The sequence below is a fragment of the Pinus tabuliformis genome, chromosome 6, assembly GCF_031772625.1.
Source record: "Pinus tabuliformis cultivar Carrire ecotype Pingquan chromosome 6, CPIR1, whole genome shotgun sequence".
In the NCBI taxonomy this organism is placed as follows: Eukaryota; Viridiplantae; Streptophyta; class Pinopsida; order Pinales; family Pinaceae; genus Pinus; species Pinus tabuliformis.
Genome location: NC_142292.1, coordinates 973,489,613 through 973,507,759, shown reverse-complemented (window position 1 = coordinate 973,507,759; position 18,147 = coordinate 973,489,613). Strand labels below are relative to the sequence as shown.

At 37.7% G+C, this 18,147-nt stretch overlaps 1 protein-coding gene across 1 annotated transcript in view; it reads left to right on the top strand.

Annotated features, from left to right (window-relative positions):
- LOC149262243 (double-stranded RNA-binding protein 5-like) overlaps positions 1 to 15,817 on the top strand; it is a 96,684-nt gene extending 80,867 nt beyond the window's left edge. The window contains exon 3 of the mRNA XM_089383654.1: positions 15,169 to 15,817. Within this exon, the coding sequence (XP_089239780.1) occupies positions 15,169 to 15,368 (200 nt within the window). The 3' untranslated portion in view covers positions 15,369 to 15,817. The remainder of the gene's footprint in view (positions 1 to 15,168) is intronic.
- Positions 15,818 to 18,147: the final 2,330 nt, after the last annotated feature.

Here is an 18,147-nt window from a genome sequence, read left to right as displayed (position 1 = left end):
TTGGCTGGAAGTCCTTTGAGGAAGAATTCCCTCAACCATGTCTCTCTCTTCCCTCTGATGTCTTTTTGCCCAACAACTGCCTATAGAAAATTGTGTCCCACCAGAAAAACCTCTTTGTTGAAGCTTCTGTTGCGCTGCTCCCTCTGCTATTGAAAAATCTCGATTTGACAATCTTACCTCTCTGTCGACTCATTCAGAGAGAGATTTACTGCGAGAATTTTGCCCTCCTGGCCTGACTACGCAAACCCTCTGGGGATTCGAATTGCTGCCTCTGCAGTGATGTCAAACTACCTTCCTCCTTCAACACTGGGCTCTTCCAACACTGTTCTTTTGCTTCACCTGTAGCTTTGATACCATGTGAAAATTCCTAAACCCGGAATCCCTACTACAACAAACTGATGTTACTTTTCCTACTTGTTAATCCATACAAGTTATTCACTGTGTTCTACGGTAAATATCGAAGTAAATACAACTGCAACATTCACTATTTAAAATAATATGCTGAAACAAGAAATTGAATAGGAAAAAGATACAACACAATGACACAATTATTTTTGGACAAATGTCCCTGGAAAAACCCAATGCAGGAAAACTAGTGCAACAACTCTGAGGATTTTATTATTATACAATAGTAAATCTAAGTACAATTCGTTGGAAGCCCAGCTGGCTATCCGATACAGAGAGAAACTGGACAAAACAAATAGTGAGATCTCACCCTGTCATTAGAAGAATCTGACCCGGATCTCGCTGAAAGGAGGCTTTGCGTCCCTTCTGTTTCAGCCTCTGCACAGATTTGCATAAACCCTACACAGTCTTTGCGTCACCTCAGCTGGGGATTGCGCCGCTCTTCCTCTGGATCCTCTACTTGCCTAGAAACTTCGATTTCCAGCGTCTCGATCTCACACCCTAGCTCTCGGCTTCTGAAACTCGCTTTCCTCAGCAAGAATTCGATCTTCCTATAGGCTCTGTGTTGCCACTGCGTCAGCTCTGCGTGGGCTAGCATCAACCTCTCTTTGGACGTTGTTCTGCCTTCTCTGCCTTGTATTTGTCGGCCCAGGAAAACGTCCCTCTCCCGGATACTATCTCTGCCCCTCACTGCAAAACTCACTTCGAATTTCTCACTGGTAGCTGCTTTGCATCAGAAATTCGATCTTTTGAACTCTCTCTGTGTGTTTTCCAAATGACCCTCAAGCCGCCTTAAATAATCTTCTCGTTGACATTCAACAACCCAGATTAGAAGCTAATCAATGGCTAAGATCATTTCTGCTTGCTCCTCATCTTCTTCTAGAAGTTACACCCACAGTTAAAATACCCATTAATTATTTTAATTTCCTAAGTTTAGACCTAGGGACTCATTAAAAATAATTAATTATTTTCATAAAACTGTCTCCTTGTGGAATTTCCCAAAACGCTTTCTGGGTTCTTTGGAATACATGTGCCCAAGCCTCCCTGCAAAATGTGAGACTTAGAGCACATCCGATGCTACCAGAAATCAATGTATTAGAGGTCGACAACTGACAAATTTGAATACTGCACCACTGTGAAGTCTGCGATATGGAATCGCTCCGATAAGGAAGTACATAACTTTAAAGGCATACGGGTTGGCAACTGCGGTATTGAATGAAGGCATGGAGCAGTTGGAAATTGATATGGGCTAATCCCGTGGAAGCTCCTGGGACAAGAAACCAAGGACTACATGGGTAGCGTAAATGAATTAGATTGCTTCGCGTGCACATCTTCATGGAGTAAATGGAGGTATGGGACTCGGGAAGACTTAATTTCTCAGCATGGAGCTCTTGACAGTCAGACAATGAAAGATTGCCAGGTCAATTTCCGCTTCTGCTTTGTGACAAGCAACTACAGTTGATCGCTACCAGCTGCAGAGAGTGGTGAAGTAAGGCAGTTAAAGCGAAAGCGATAGGTGAACTGGCCAAGCAGTAGGATAGGCACATCATGGCAGAGATGTGACCTGATCAAGGGCGATCACATGAATGACAGGCAAATATTTTCCTCAGTCATCATTCAATTTTCCTTTTCTTGTTATTCAGTAATTTCTGTGTATTTTCAAGAAAGGAATCAAATCCTTTGTAATCATTTTGGGCAGCAAGATTGCACACCGAGAAGGCTAGTCAATCAGATCGCTGGCTCTTAGTTGAGATATTTTGTAACTGTTAATTCAAAGCTCTCCCTCTCCTTATAAATAGAGGGAAAAAACACTTAATAGAGGTTTCAGAATTCTGCACCGAAGGGGTCCAAATTTTGTGATTCCATTTTTTGGTTATATTTGCTTGTTCATGAGGGACTTGAGTTGTATATCGCTAAATGTAATGGACTAGTGAATGGGACTCATTTTGAGGATTAATGAAACTCTTTGGTGATTCCAATCATGGAAATGCGCAGTATGTTTCCTTCTTTGTATATCTCACTTCATGTATGTTTTTCTTTCTCCGAAATAGTGTAATGAAGCTGTTGGTTTCTTTCTAATTCATGGATGTATCTAGGCTGCTAAATAGTGAGCAATACCTGTGTATAAGACAGATTTACTTGTGTTAGTTTATAACCTGCAGTACTTGTATGAGCATAGATTTACTTATGTTGTTTGTTGATAAATGTATCCATGAGGCATAGAGCATGAAACCTTAATTTGCACTCCACTCTTTCTGCTCTTTCATCTCCTCCCTCTTCCATATTTTTGTCGGAACATTGTTGCTTAGGATTCTGTATTGTAACCAACCCTATGCACCGAATTCCCTCCTTTCTTTCTTCCTCTTCATATTACTACAACGCCAATATTAAAACTGCATTTGTTGTGTGTCGGCCACCAGAACCAGACATTTCTCTTTGAGGTTGGCCCAATTTACCCCCTAAGCATTTGGATCCATGTATTGGCTTGAGTTTACCTTAATGAAGGCCTATTGAACCAAGCCCCCCTTTATTATCTTTTCAAACTACATGACAATTGGAGTGCAACAGAAAGCCCCATTGATAATCTTCCAAAGCACTCCTCTCTTTAAGATGTCCTAGGCATTGGTCTACAATCAACCCAGAGGTTGTCTCTAGGAAGCTTTCTATATCTCTTGAAGCACTTGTGCTATAGGTGCTAGAAAAAGCGACAACAACTCCTATCAGCTCCATGTTTAATTTTGCAAAGCCATTTAGAAGTGACCACAGACTTGTCCTTTAGGTCTAGGCACCTCGTTCCAAACATCATTCCTCATGATTGATTCATATTCCTCATTCATCACATATTTCCATACTCGATGCTATACGGCTTCTTCGAACATGCATTGTTCAAATTGAACGATAGTACTCATAGCAATGAAGTACCCTTGATACCTATTCAACTTCTTACTTTCACGAAATGTCCCTCTTGGAGCAGTATGTCTTTTAGCATCTTTGAGAGATTCTTTGAGCGAGAGAGGCTGTTTCCTATAGGTAGAGGGATTACTTGGAGGTGGATTAGTAGGATCCATTGGACCACCAACATTGGGCATAGGTTCATTTGTTGGAGGTTCATCTTGATTTTTTGCAACGTCATCATTATCCTTCCTTAGGATAGGGAGATCTAGCTTTCCCAAGGGCAATATCCTCATCAAAGGTGACATCACGACTTACTTCCATGTCTCTTTGACCAATCTCATAGATTCTATATGCCTTTGAATTTTCACTATAGCCAATGAATATACCTTTCTTCCCAAATGATTCCAACTTGTTTCTTTTCTCTTTAGGCACATGAAAATACACGGGACAACCAAATACTCTAAAATGAGAAACATCAGGTTTATGACCAGTGAAGACCTCCTCGGGTGTCTTGAAATCCAATGCTTGATGTGGACTCCTATTTTGAACATTCATGGTAGTGTTGGCAGCTTCTCCCCATAAGAACTTCGGTAGACCTTGATCATGGAGCATGGCACAGGTGGCTTCCATGATTGTTCGATTGTTCCTTTCAACAACACCATTTTGCTTAGGAGTGTATGGAACGGTCGTCTCACTCTTAATGCCAACCTCTCTGCAAAAGTCATTGAATTCATTTGATTCATACTAGGTTCCATTGTCGGTCCCTAATATCTTGATCTTATTTCTTGTTTTATTTTCCACCAATGCTTTGAAAGAATGGAACCATTTGAACACTTCATCCTTCTTCTTCAAGAAATAGATCCATGTTTTGCGAGAGTAGTCATCCACAAAGATTGCATAATATAAGTCTCCTTCTAACGATATTATGGGCAACATACCAGACATGTCAGAGTGGACCAATTGGAGAATATCGGTGGTCTTGCTTTCACTAGAAGGGAATGGTCCCTTTGTAAGTTTCCCAGCTGCACAACCCTGACAAACACCTTCATGGTTCATATTGAACTCGGGCATACTGTGACCATCTTCCTTACCCTAGGTAAGGCTTTGTAATGTAAGTGGGTGAACCTCCAGTGCCATAGCTCAGATTGAAGAGAAGTATCGTTGGCCAAAGCTCCCAAAGGACTTCCTCCAACTTGATAGAGACCATCAACCCTAAATCCAAGAGTAAATGCATCTTTAGGGTTTCTTTGCCAAATATGTACCTTTCCATCAATGAATGCTACCTTGAAGCCTTTATCTTCCATCACAGAAATAGATACCAAGTTTTTCTTCAAATCGGGCACATACAACACTTCTTGTAGATGAATGGTTTGACCTTGATTCAAGTGAAGAGTGACAATACCTATCCCTTTCACGGGGTAGGTGGCATTATCTCCAAGTATGATCTTCAAATTAGTCTTCTTTTCAACCAAATTTGAAAGGGCCTCCTTGTACCCAGTGAAGTTCCTTGAGGCTCCACTATCAATCAACCAATGATCCAAAGTATTTGGAGGAGAGGCAGTAGATAGAGTGGAGATAAGATAAAATTCATCTTGTTTTTCTACAACATTACTTTCATCATATTTGGTATTCCTCATCCTTTTGGGAGGTCGACCATGTCTATTTCGAGCAGCAAGAGCATTCCTCTTTCCTTTGTTGTTGAACTTGTTTTTTCTTTGATTGCCATCACCTTTGAAATTGTTGTGGTTGTTGTTGTCATCATCCCTTGGAGAATTCTTCTTGTGAGGGCATTCTCTAGCATAGTGACCAAACTTATTGCAATTGTAGCACCTTCCTTTTCTTCCTTCTTTGAATCCCTTCTTGAATCCTTGACCCTGTCTTTTTGGACCAACATTATTCTTCCTCTTTGCATGAGCCGAGAAAGCAGTAAGTTCATTTCCATTTGAGGGCTTGTCTCTCTCCATCATCCTAGTCTCCTCGTGATTGCTTCTAGCCAATAACTCATCGAAACCAGATATCCTGTCATTGTTGAGAATGGTGGTGACAAATACATCCCATGGTCTTGGAAGACTTCCAAAAGCAATGAGCAAGAGCTCCCTGTCAGAAATAACTTCTCCAATAGATAGCAAGTCATTCTTCATTTGCGTTATTCTCATGAAGTAGGATTGAATAAACTCCCATTTATCCATCTTGATATCCTTCAACTTGTTTTTGAGAAAGAGGATTTGATTTGCATTGTTCACTTTGAACATCCCAACCAGCTTATCATATATCTCCTTAGAAGTTCCCAAATCAGAAATATAGGCAACCAAATGCTTTTGAATATAGTCAACCAAATTTTTCTTTGCTTTGACCTCACCTTTTCTATACTTCGTCTTAGCAGCAACCAATGCATTTGAAGGAGGCTCCACCACTTTTCCCTGCACATAGTCCAATACTTCATGTTCCTCCAAAGTCAGGTCCAAAGTCATCTTCCATGCATGATAGTCAGATTTATCATTGAGCTTGTCCTCAGTCTTGAAGTAAGATGTAGAAGCCATGGGAACTTGCCCAATAGTCTTGTCCAACAGATCTCTCTTGGTGATTGTTTTTCTCTCTCTTGCTTGGGCTTTGTCATCACCTGAGGTCTGATAACATGTTAATTTTGGTTAACAATGGTATGTTTTATGCTTGGCACAATTACTTCAATGTCCTTTAGCAGCCAAATGACAATTTCCAATTTAGTTTTCCAATAGCAATCACATTAACCATAAATCACATTGACAGTAATTGTAGATAGAACATGAACAATAAAATGTAGAAGACAAGCCAAGACAAGAGAACACCAGATTTGGCAGATGCCAGGGAAAAACCCCAAGATGGGGAAAACCCTTTGATCAATTCTTCTTATGATTATATCAAATGTTCAATAGAGAGAGTACAATAAAGTCAAAATTGACTAGCCAAATGATGATTAAAACCACTCTGTCAAATCTGAATTTTTTTGCAGTAGTCAACAGCCCTAACTAGAAAGTCAATGTTGGTCAAATCAGTAGCAAACAACCCTCTTTGGATCTCAGTCAAAGACAATCAAACTCAGCCTTCAAAAGTGGTCAAAGTCAGTCTAAAATGATCATAAAAACAACAATCAAAATTGGTCAATTTTTGGTCTTCAAGCCTGTGGTCAACCCAGTCAACATGCCCAAAAAATCTCGATATGTGTGCCAAACAATGCAGCCTACTGAAGCAGAAAGATTCCCACAAAAATTGCAGTCAAACTTGGTCAAATACCCCTTGGTAAATGTTGGTCAAACCATGTATCAGTCTTGCAATTCGGCCTTGTGATTCGTCCTCTTTTCCAGCGACACGTGTGAGAAGAATAGATGTCCAATGAGTTGTACGAAGCAATCAGATGAGGAGAGAGAAGGATGTGTGAGATGAGATGATGCCAAATAAGGTTCGAGGTCTCTTATATTTATACAAGTCGTTGAGGGTGAAGAGACATGTTCACTGGGCTTCATGAGCCTACATGTTGATGTGGCTGACCTTGACAATTTGCACGTGTGGGATTGACCTCAAAAACATATTTTCCCTTATCCAGATTTGATGATCTTTAGGTCGATTTTGGTCCTCTCGAAAAGAGGAATTCAATGCAATCATCATCTCCATCAAATGAGCTATCCAAAGTGGAATTTGACTCTAGTTGCCAATTTTAATAGTGCTTGATCTATACAATAAATTCTCTTGAGCATGAAACCCATACCTCAAGACTCACAATAATAAATTCTTCTCTTTTCATTAAATATATAAAATCATGATTACATATGTCATTATGAAGACCGAACCTAGTTACATATTTCAACAAGAGGATCATGCGGAGGAGGATCTAAGGGATCCATAGGCTCCATGGGATCACCAACACTATCTGTCTCGGATTCAAGGATGAAAGGACCATCTAAAATATTCATATCATCATTCTTCTCAAGAGGAGGACGCGGAGGAAGGTCCCTTGCTTTCCCAAGGGCAACATCTTCATCAAATGTTACATCCCTGCTAATCTCAACCTTCCTTTGACCAAGAATATATATTCTAAAAGCTTTAGAATTTTCACAATATCCAACAAATGTACCTTTTCTTCCCATGGCTTCCAGCTTGTTTCTTTTGTCCTTCGGCACATGAAAGTATACGGGGCAGCCAAAGATATGGAGATGGCCAACATCGGGCTTGACACTTGTGAATACTTCTTCGGGGGTCTTGTTATCCAATGCTTGATGAGGCACCTTGTTTTGAACATATACGGCAGTATTCGTTGCTTCTCCCCAAAGGAACTGCAGCAACTTTTGATCATGGAGCATGGCATGAGTAACTTCTATAATGGATTTGTTCTTTCTTTTTGCCACTCCATTTTGTTCGGGAGTATAGGGCATAATTGTCTCTTTCTTGATACCTTCCTTCTTGCAAAAATCAATGAACTCCTTTGATATGTACTCTCCACCATTATCAGACTTGAATATTTTGATTTTCTTCCTTGTTTGATTTTCAACCAAAGCTTTGAACTCGTTGAACATTTCAAAGGCTTCATCCTTGTGCTTCAAATAGTATATCCATGTCTTTCTCAAAAAGTCATCAATGAAGGTGATGTAGTAAAGATGGCCACCAATAAAATGCACAGGCATCAGACCACATATGTTGGAATGAATGAGATGGAGGATGTCATTTGTCTTGTTCTCGCTAGAGGGGAATGGTCCCCTTGTCTTCTTTCCACTAGCACAACCTGGACATACTCCATCATGTTGGGCTTGAACCTTAGGAATCCTTGAGACCAATTTCTCCAATTTCGGAAGAGCATCATAATGTAAATGGGCTAATCTTCGATGCCATAGCTCGCTTAGATGATTAGTATCATGGACCAATGCTAGAAGAGGTCTTCCAGTAACCCTATAGAGTCCTTCAAATCTTGATCCCAATGTGAATGCATCTCTCATAGGTGATCCAACAGGACAAGTAAGAACTTTTCCCCCGATGAAGGAAACCCTCATCTCCTGGTCTTCCAAAGCAGATATTGATACCAAATTCTTCTTCAATCCTAGCACATACATCAAATCATGGAGCACAACAGATTCCTCGAACTCCAAATGGAATTTGATGTACCCAAATCCTTTAACGGGATGAGTGGAGTTGTCTCCAAGAATAATTTTCAAATTTGACTCCCTCTCTACCAAATTAGAGAGAACTTCCGTATACCCAGAAAATGGTGAGTGGCCCCTCTATCAACCAACCAACTATCCCACGACTCTGGAGGAGAAGAACTAGTGAGGGAAGAAATAAGAATATACTCAAATTGATTTGCAATGTTACTTTCATACCTGGAGAATCTTGACTTCTTTTGGGGACGACAATCTTCTTCATGATCGCTTGGAGCATCTCTTCTTCTTCTTTCATCTCTTCCATTGTGATCATTCCTTCGTTCATCTCATCTTCTTTGATCACCAAACTTGTTGTTGTTGCTTCTAGTGTTGTAGCTTGGACCATTGTTCTTCTTGGGGCATTCTTGAGCGTAATGACCTTTCTTGTGACAATTGTAACATTCAATGCAGGATGATGTTCTATCATTCCTTCTCTTTCAATTTTGAGGAGGATTCTTTCTTGACTTTGATGGAACTCCTTTTCCTTTCTTCTTTTTGTTTTGAGCGACGAATGTAGCGGGCTCTCCCTCTTCATGCTTCTGAATCCTTCTTGTTGATATCATCCTTGATTCTTCTTGAGTGAGCTTTCCAACAATATTATCAAATGACGGGAGGGTATTGTTGTTGTGTATAGTAGTAATGAAGGTTTTCCAAATAGGAGGGACACTGCTTAGAGTCACAATCACCAATTCCCTGTCAGACAGAGATTCCTTACCTCTTTGCAATTGATCTCTAAGACAAGATATCCTCATAATGTAGGATTGCACAAAATCCCCTTTTTTCATCTTTGTGTCTTTGAGTTGATCTTTCAAGGAGATGACTTCATTCAATTTATTGACTTCATACATGTCAACTATCTTATCATACATGCCCTTAGAACTTCTCATGTTCCTTGAAGAAAGAGGAAGACATCTTCACTTCACTAGATAGGCTCCTTCAACTTTCCAAAGATGATTGCTTCAATGCTTGTCTCCTTTTGGGCTTGACGTTCTCCTTAGCTCTGATTCCATGTTAATTTTCAAATTATTCTATTTGTTTCAATTACTTTAGCCCAATTCAATTTTTCAGTTAGCAATCTTTCCAATAACAATTAATCTTTCCAATCATCAACAATACTTGAAGATAGAACAGTAAATGCAATGACAAAGGAGACAATCAATACATCAACAAGAGACACCAGGTTTGGTCAAAGACCAGGGAAAAACCCCACAAAGGGGGAAAACCCTTTGAAATTCTTCTTCTATTAGATTGTCATAAAATGTTCAATAGATAGTACAATGACCCCATTACAAAATCATCTAGCGAACATTAATCCAATAACATTAAGAAATTTTCTCCCAACATCAATATATATCAGAGATAACTTTTCTTGTCTTCGGTCAATTGCAGTTAATTGTCAAACTTTTGCCCTAGTTTCCAATCGCTGGGAGGAAGAGGTATGCATGCGACTGATAGCTTCTAGTTGCTCCCTTAAGCCGACAAGCTTGCGACTACAGTCGAAAATTTCCTTTGACAAGCCTGTGACTGTGACCCAAAACCCTAGAAACACTGTGAGCTTCAGACCCTGTAATCTCGGCCCTGTGCGAACCTCTTTCGTTGACCCAACCTCAAACCTGTAAGAACCAATCAATGGAGAGGAGAAGAAGATGCTTGGTGATGTCCAAATGAGCTTGAGGTCACTTGTATTTATAGGCCTCCAAGGGTGACCAATTTTCAGTTAGGGCCAACCTATCCAAATGTGCATATGTGGGCTTTTCTTCATAAGTACACTTTCCCTTATCCAAATTGAGCACTTCAATAGTAAAAAATGGTCATCTCGAAAAGAGGAGTCTAGTCCCATGGTTGGAATTTGTTACTGAGCTGCGAAATTATCAAAATGAAACACTCGCACTTGTACAACAACCAATTGTAGATGAAACAATATTAGGTGAGTGTGTGATGGCAAAGTGGTCTTGGTAGATTTTAATTAAAGCCTATTCTACAGTGAGACTCCCCCTCAATTCCTCAAAGCTTGGTAAGGACTAAGGTGAATTGCAAGAAGACTAGGATGATGAGGCACTTGTCCTCATTAATGATACTAACCTAGACTTCAAGACAACCCACGTGCCTTGGTTCCTACAAGGGCTTGGCCACAAGAGGATTGCGAGGTCACGCGTTTTAAACTTTGCTCGCAACTCAAATTTATATATTTGAATGACAATTAGGGAAGTATTCTAAAATTTCTATCAACCAAACTTATGCTTGGAGTTAATTTTTAAAATGAAAATTGAGAGTAAAACAAGTGATTCAAGTGAGATTAACAATAGAAATCGAAATGCTCAAAATGTGAAATGACTTTTTGAAATATCAATTAGAAATGTGCATATGTGGGCTTTTCTTCATAAGTACACTTTCCCTTATCCAAATTGAGCACTTCAATAGTCAAAAATGGTCATCTCGAAAAAGGAATCTAGTCCCATGGTTGGAATTTGTCACTGAGCTGCGAAATTATCAAAATGAAACACTCACACTTGTACAACAACCAATTGTAGATGAAACAATATTAGGTGAGTGTGTGATGGCAAAGTGGTCTTGGTAGATTTTAATTAAAGCCTATTCTACAGTGAGACTCCCCCTCAATTCCTCAAAGCTTGGTAAGGACTAAGGTGAGTTGCAAGAAGACTAGGATGATGAGGCACTTGTCCTCATTAATGATACTAACCTAGACTTCAAGACAACCCACGTGCCTTGGTTCCTACAAGGGCTTGGCCACAAGAGGATTGTGAGGTCACGCGTTTTAAACTTTGCTCGCAACTCAAATTTATATATTTGAATGACAATTAGGGAAGTATTTTAAAATTTCTATCAACCAAACTTATGCTTGGAGTTAATTTTTAAAATGAAAATTGAGAGTAAAACAAGTGATTCAAGTGAGATTAACAATAGAAATCGAAATGCTCAAAATGTGAAATGACTTATTGAAATATCAATTAGAAAGTACCACTTCACTTATAATTGGTTGATTTAATTGATTATAATGTGCTTTAAGAGTGTTCAATGACCAAAAGAGCAAATGCGAGTTACACAGTGAGGCACAAGTAAATGAGATCAAGAAAAAGCTTGAAACTATAGCAAATGAAAATGCTAATTAGATCTAAATGTTAGATAAACTTCTTCAACGAGAATGCAAATGAGATCAAGACAAGAGCTACTCAAATGCAAATTAGATCAAGTAGTGAAATAAAACCAAGCTAATTAAATGATGAGTGATTAGAAGATTAGAAACTAGATCTACTAATTAGATAATGCAAGAAACTAAACTAATCTAAAGAAGATCTCGTACCAAATGAGAAGGGATACCATGGGGAAAACCCCAAGCTCCCTCAAGAAAAAAAAAATTCTTTTATTATTATATTACAAGGTGAAACCCTCTTAGACAAGGGAGAGGGTTTTGATCTAGAGGAAGCTTTACAATGAATAGATTTAAGAGCAAATACCCTTCCTCAAGAAGCAAGGAAATTATGAGAAAATTAATTACAATTTTTTATGATAAAATCGTAATAGAAACTCCTCCAAAAGAATGTGATAATCCTCAAAAAAAATTTCTTTCTCTTCTGGGATTTCGCTTGATCTCGACATCCAAGAGGGATTTCACACAAGAAGATAAGGGATCTTCTCTTAGGCTTGTGGCCAAAAGAAAGAAGTCTCACAAAATTTTGGAAGGCTTCCCAAAAATCAACGTTGAATTCCCAAGCCTCAAACGATGGCTCTTCTTCAAAAATCGAACTTGAAAAACCCTTAAAACCCTAGCCGTCTAGGATTTGCACTCTCAAATGGAGAGAGAAGGTTTGATCAATGAGCAAGGGTTTTTGTGCTTCCAAAAAAAATTATTTCCTTTGATCTTCGAATAGTCCACCTGCAAAAAATATTTATGACAAATTTCGAAGGTAGAAACCTCCTCTTCAACTAGATCTGTGCAAGGCTCAAGCCAAGAAGGACAAATACAAGTATATACAAGAGAAATAAAATTATATACAATGAGGGTTAGAAATATATACATAAATATTTATGAAATTCACAAATGCTAGGCCAAAGAGTATGAGGACACCTCCGCTCTTTGGTAAGCAAACAAGAAGCTCTAAATTAGCTAGATAATCCAATGATGGCTCTTTAATAAAAAGAAATAGATTGGGATAAATAATATTCCCAAGCTATGGCCAAGAAACCCCTGCAAAAATTTCATTTGATAAGCCTTTAGAAGGAATCAAAGTAGGTTCTTCGGTTCAACTAAAAAATGTCCCCAAATGCCCAAGATCTGATTCATAAAATGGATCTCTACACACTCAAAATAAATTTGTTAGATCACAAGGAGATAGATAGCACAATGTAGAAGATTAGGGGTTCGACCAAAAACCCACTAGTGCTTCTAAATCTAGAGTGTTTCTCTAAACTCAAATACTAATGTAAGATACCATACAAATGATAGATCCACAAATTGGCAACTGAAATAGGTCCTCAAGGCTAGCAAAAGTAAAAATCCCTTTGTGAATTCCGTTACAAGAAGGAACAAGCAGAGCTGGGGGTATTGGTAGGCCAAGCATCCTTGTCCTTTTATTTCTCATCCCCAACTGTCTCCTATTTTCTTTTTTCTTCTTTATTTAATTCTTTGGTTTTCCGCTTGTCTCATCTAATTTTTAATATTTGCATCATCCTTAATGTTTTATCTAACCTTCATTGAAATTGCACACAGGCTCTGAGTTTTACAACCATTGTTTTGAATTTTGTTTACTTATCTTAATACTTCCTATTTCTTCTGTGTGATATCCCTGTGTTTGGATTTTGTTCCACATTAATGTTCCTCTTCTTTTCAAATTTAGCTTTAGGGCAAGAATCTGTCAGTCTAGGTGAAGAATTTCAATTCTGGTTTTTTAGCAGAATTTTTGTGATTTCTGGGTTATAAACAGAACCTGAAATTTCATGGCTGTTTGTTGTTCTCTACTGATAAAATATGTTGAAGTTAGAGGACTTCTGCTTTGACTGTTTCTTGCCAATTCAGGGAAGAAGTGAATCAAACAAAGACGTTCATTTATATTTATTATTTTATTCCAAAACTTTTGGCTGTTTCTTTTTCAGTTGTAATCTTCCTCTAATGCAAGAATCTTTGCTTCTGAAGAAGAAAACTTCATTGATCTTTGACCTTCTGCAACATGCCTACCTTCTTATATTGTTGTTTGTTTGAAACCTTCTCTAATTCTAGGAAGCACAATAAATACAGTTTAATTATATACTTACATTTCATCTATGGTTATAGCAACACTCTAGGTATTCCAGATGTTTGGATGGTCTAGGTTTATCATCGTTTTATTCTTCTGGATTTCTGTTGGCAGCTGGAGAGATGCTGATTAGAAATGTATTACATACTTAACAGAATACCATCCTAATATTTTTTGATGCCTTTTATATGTTATCAGATCCTTACCCCTTTCTCTGTAGGTACAGTCAGATATGCACTAGATCTGGTTCTTTCTTGGATACGGCTGGGATCCTTCATAAATCTGTACTCGAATGGGATAGTTCATGGACTCATATGGGATCTGTTTGCAGTACTACTAGGATAGATTTCCATGTCATATCACTTCCAGTTTCGTTGGAAAAGAAAGAACTCCAAAATACTAAGTAATCCAATGTTTACTCTAGTCTTTTCATTGCTGCAAGTACGGTGGTGAGAGAGGACTATCTATGGTTCCTTGGGAAGTTTGTCCTGTGCCTAGGGAGAAAGGTGGTCTCAGTCTTGTTGGTTTTGCAACCCAGGGTTGTATTATGACCTTCAAATGGGTTGTTGGAAGCCTTCAAGGTTTTGCCCCATGGCAGATCCTCTTGTGTCACTGGTTCCAGTCTGCCCAGCATTCCTAGTTGATACGAGGGCCATTCAGGTTATGTCATATCATTTCATCCCCACACCTCTTCAAGGTGTCTGGGTCGGTCAAATATCCATGTATGTGGGATGCTTAGAGCTTGTTGCCCCTTTGGCATGTTGGAACTTTTGTGGGAGTCATGCGGGTTGAGACTTGGCTTGACATCCTGTTTGGAGTTGGCTGCATATGGGGCAGTGTATTTCCAAGTGTCAGATTTCAGGCACGATGGTTGAATAAGAAAGGAATTTTCATTTGGAGGGACTTGTGGATTTTTAGGCATTAGGTTGGTTAGATTGGAGGGTGTTAACTCAAGTCTCAGAATGCATTGTTGCTTTTACTTTGATTGATAGTATTTATTGTTGTCAAAATGATTCTTATCTAAGGATTTCAATCAAGTGGTAAAAATAGGAAATCAATGTTGGTTGCCCATACTGCTGAAATATTCGTTATGGGTTTCTGATCAAGCTGAACTTAGATAGACTACATTGTTATTTCATATATATATTTTAACCACCTTTTGAGCTTAACTCTGCTTATTTGTGGAAAATGGTACATCATTTGTCAAGGGTTTTAGATCACCGTAACTTTTGTTTAATGCTTTTCAAAATGTAGTTTAAATGCAAAATCTTCAGCTTGATAACTAATAATTTTCATATAATATTGTATTGTTGGAGTATACTCGAGTACTTAATTCATTTGGAGAGTTTTGACAAAAGTAGGTTGGCATTGAATTTTTTTTTTGAATAAATATCTTAATCATTTCAATTGCTTCTCTGAAATTTGATAATAGTGTATGATGTCCTTTACAGTTGCTAGTGATGAAGAAAAACATTTTGATGGAGAAACACACACAGAGTTTGATATGATAGTTAATATGCTAGAAAGAAACTCCAAGGATGAATGTGGGACTAGCCCGACAACTCCAACGACTGTTACCAATATGTACAAAGATGCACCAGCAATTAAAAGAACTAGGCTTCTGCCAGCAGATGAAGAGAAGGCAAGGTGACTTGGCTGTTATACTAATGGTGAAATTCGTCAAAGTTGGAGAAGTTATTCTATTTGTTATGGAGTTGGTGTGCATATAGGCTAGATGGATATGACCATTTTGAAAGGTGAGCCTCTTACTCACCTTGTCCGGGAAGATTACAATTTCTTTCTGGGTTGATGTGATGGTAGTTTAGTTGGACAACGATTTCTATCTTATGAACTGCTAGCTGAGAAACTGGCTCTAATTTTGTGACAGATCATGGTGTAGAAATCTTAGTAGGGCAAGTGTAATTAGAAATTAGGTTGATTATGAAAGCATTGACATTGCTTGATTATAAAAACCCTCATTTTGCATGATTGTATATTATCGTACTCGGACTCGGATATTAATATTGTATACAACTGGAAAGACATACAGTTCTCTCAGTGCCATTATTAGACAATATTAACTTGATAAGTTAAAAACGATTTTTTTTTTTTTTTTTTTTAATGTCAACCATTGATCTAAGGTTTATGCACTAAATAGTTCGACACATACAAATCCAAGCAGACACTGGACATGGGAGCTTTCGTCAGGTGGAGATCAATAGGTGATCAGTTAGAATGTGAGCCCATATATGGAATAAGGACTTATTTTTGGTTCTCTATCTTACTTTTTTAATCATTTTAACAATTGTGATTCATTATTTTTGGTTTAGGAATCCTTAAATATTTGAGAGTGTGTTTGAATTGATATTTTAAGTATATTTAGCTTTGCACTTTATGAGCAACTTTATTTTTGCTAATGTTGTAGCTTGAGTTAACTTTGATTGTTTTATGTAAATGAGAGAATAGTGTTGGCTTGGGCAAGATAATGAGAGATGTAACTTTTGCCTTTAATCAGGTGACATGAGATTCTACCATTACAAGAAGAAATTTTGAAAGAAGAATATGAAGAGGGGAAGTGAGAGAAAAGGAGAGGCTTTATTACAAGAAGAAATTTTGAAAGAAGAATATGGAGAGGGGAAGTGAGAGAAAAGGATAGGCTTTATTGCACCTGGGTTGTAGAATCGCGGAACATTAGACAATTGTTTTTTTTTCTCTTGTACTTTTGCTTCCTCTTGTACTTTTGCTTCCTGTGAACAATTGCAATAGTTGATAGATGGCAACGGTGTTTAGGTACTTAAATAACTAAGTTCGTTTGGTTAACTAGTTGACAATTTAGATGTGAAATCACATCTCTTCCATATAAAGATAGAAGTGATATTTAGTTGACAAGTACTTAAATAACTAAATTCGTTTGGTTAACTAGTTGACAATTTAGTTGTGAAATCACCTCTTCAATATAGAGATGAAATGATATTTAGTTGACAATTTAGTAATCAAATCATAGTGATAAGTCAACCTAACTTTTCCAAGAAGCAGCTACGTTTTCTTGAATCTTGTGCCCTCGGTTGCTATGTCTATGTGTTTACAATCTTTACTTGGACTAAGGAAATTGCGACGGCAATCAATATTGATGTGTCTAGATTTTGTGTTCAACTTGAATCACAACATTGAGAAGGTTTAGCCATAGGAGTCTAATTTATTTATTTATTTATTTTAATTTTGTGTAACAACTTGCTTTAACTACGTATAATTTATTTATATAATTTTTTGGAATAACTTACTTTAAACCATGCATATTAATAATTAATTAAAAACCTAAGGAAGATAGATCATTTGAACATGGTGTTGGAATCACTTATTAGCTATGTTGCACGAGTTTCTGGAACTTGGGAATGTTGGGAACTTGGGTACGGGTGTCTAGATGTTTCCCCAAATTTTCTAGCTAATTGGGAGCGGTAATATTATATAATAAAAAATAAAAAATGAAAAAATAAAAATTGTTTTTTTTTTTTTTTAATTATATATTTATATAATAATCAAAATATTTCAAATATTAAAATCAATTTAAAATTTTAATTCATTATATGAATATCAAATTCAAAAATGAATCAAAAATGAAAATTTGAAAATGTAAATGATTCAAGAGACACTTTTGAATTTAAGAAACATATTGAAAATCAAAGAACTCATCATATTAATATTCTTATTGCTAGCATGCACAATGTAGTGCATAGTAAAAAAAATGACAAATGGCCAAAGTGGCAAAGTAATACATGGTCCAAAAATGATCAAAGGCCAAAACATAACATTAAAGGCTAAAGTTGAAGATGATCATAAAGTGCAATCTTCAGCGTCAAGACTATCCATATAACCTTGAGCCTCGCAAGGCACTCCAATTTCATCATCACCATCATCAATATCAAGATCACCTGCAATGCTACCCAAAGGTATGCCATCTAAACTTGCATCTGGTGAAGGATTATCCTCATCATTATCAATCTGAGAAGCCTCCTCAGCGTCAACATCCCATCTTACTCAGGGCCATCTGAATACTTAGTAGCTTCCTTGAGCAAAGTTGAAGACTACTATGCATATAAACCAATTTTTTTGCTCTCTTAGAGGTAAGCCTATTCCTCTTAATAGAGTGAATGAAACTATAAGTAGACCAATTCCTTTCTGCTACCGATGAACTAGAAACCTGAGATAGCAAGCATGAGACAAGATTTCGAAGATCTTGGGCTTCCTCCCCATACATTATCCACCATCCAATGGGATTCCTTTGTGCATAAATGTTGATGTCCACCCTTTCATCTTGAGAGAATTTGGAAGGGTTTAAGGTAACAAAATCAATAAATTGTTCCCACATTACCGTGGCTTCATTTGGTGTATAGATTTTGCATATGGCATCAAGAAAGCCTTGTTTCACTTCT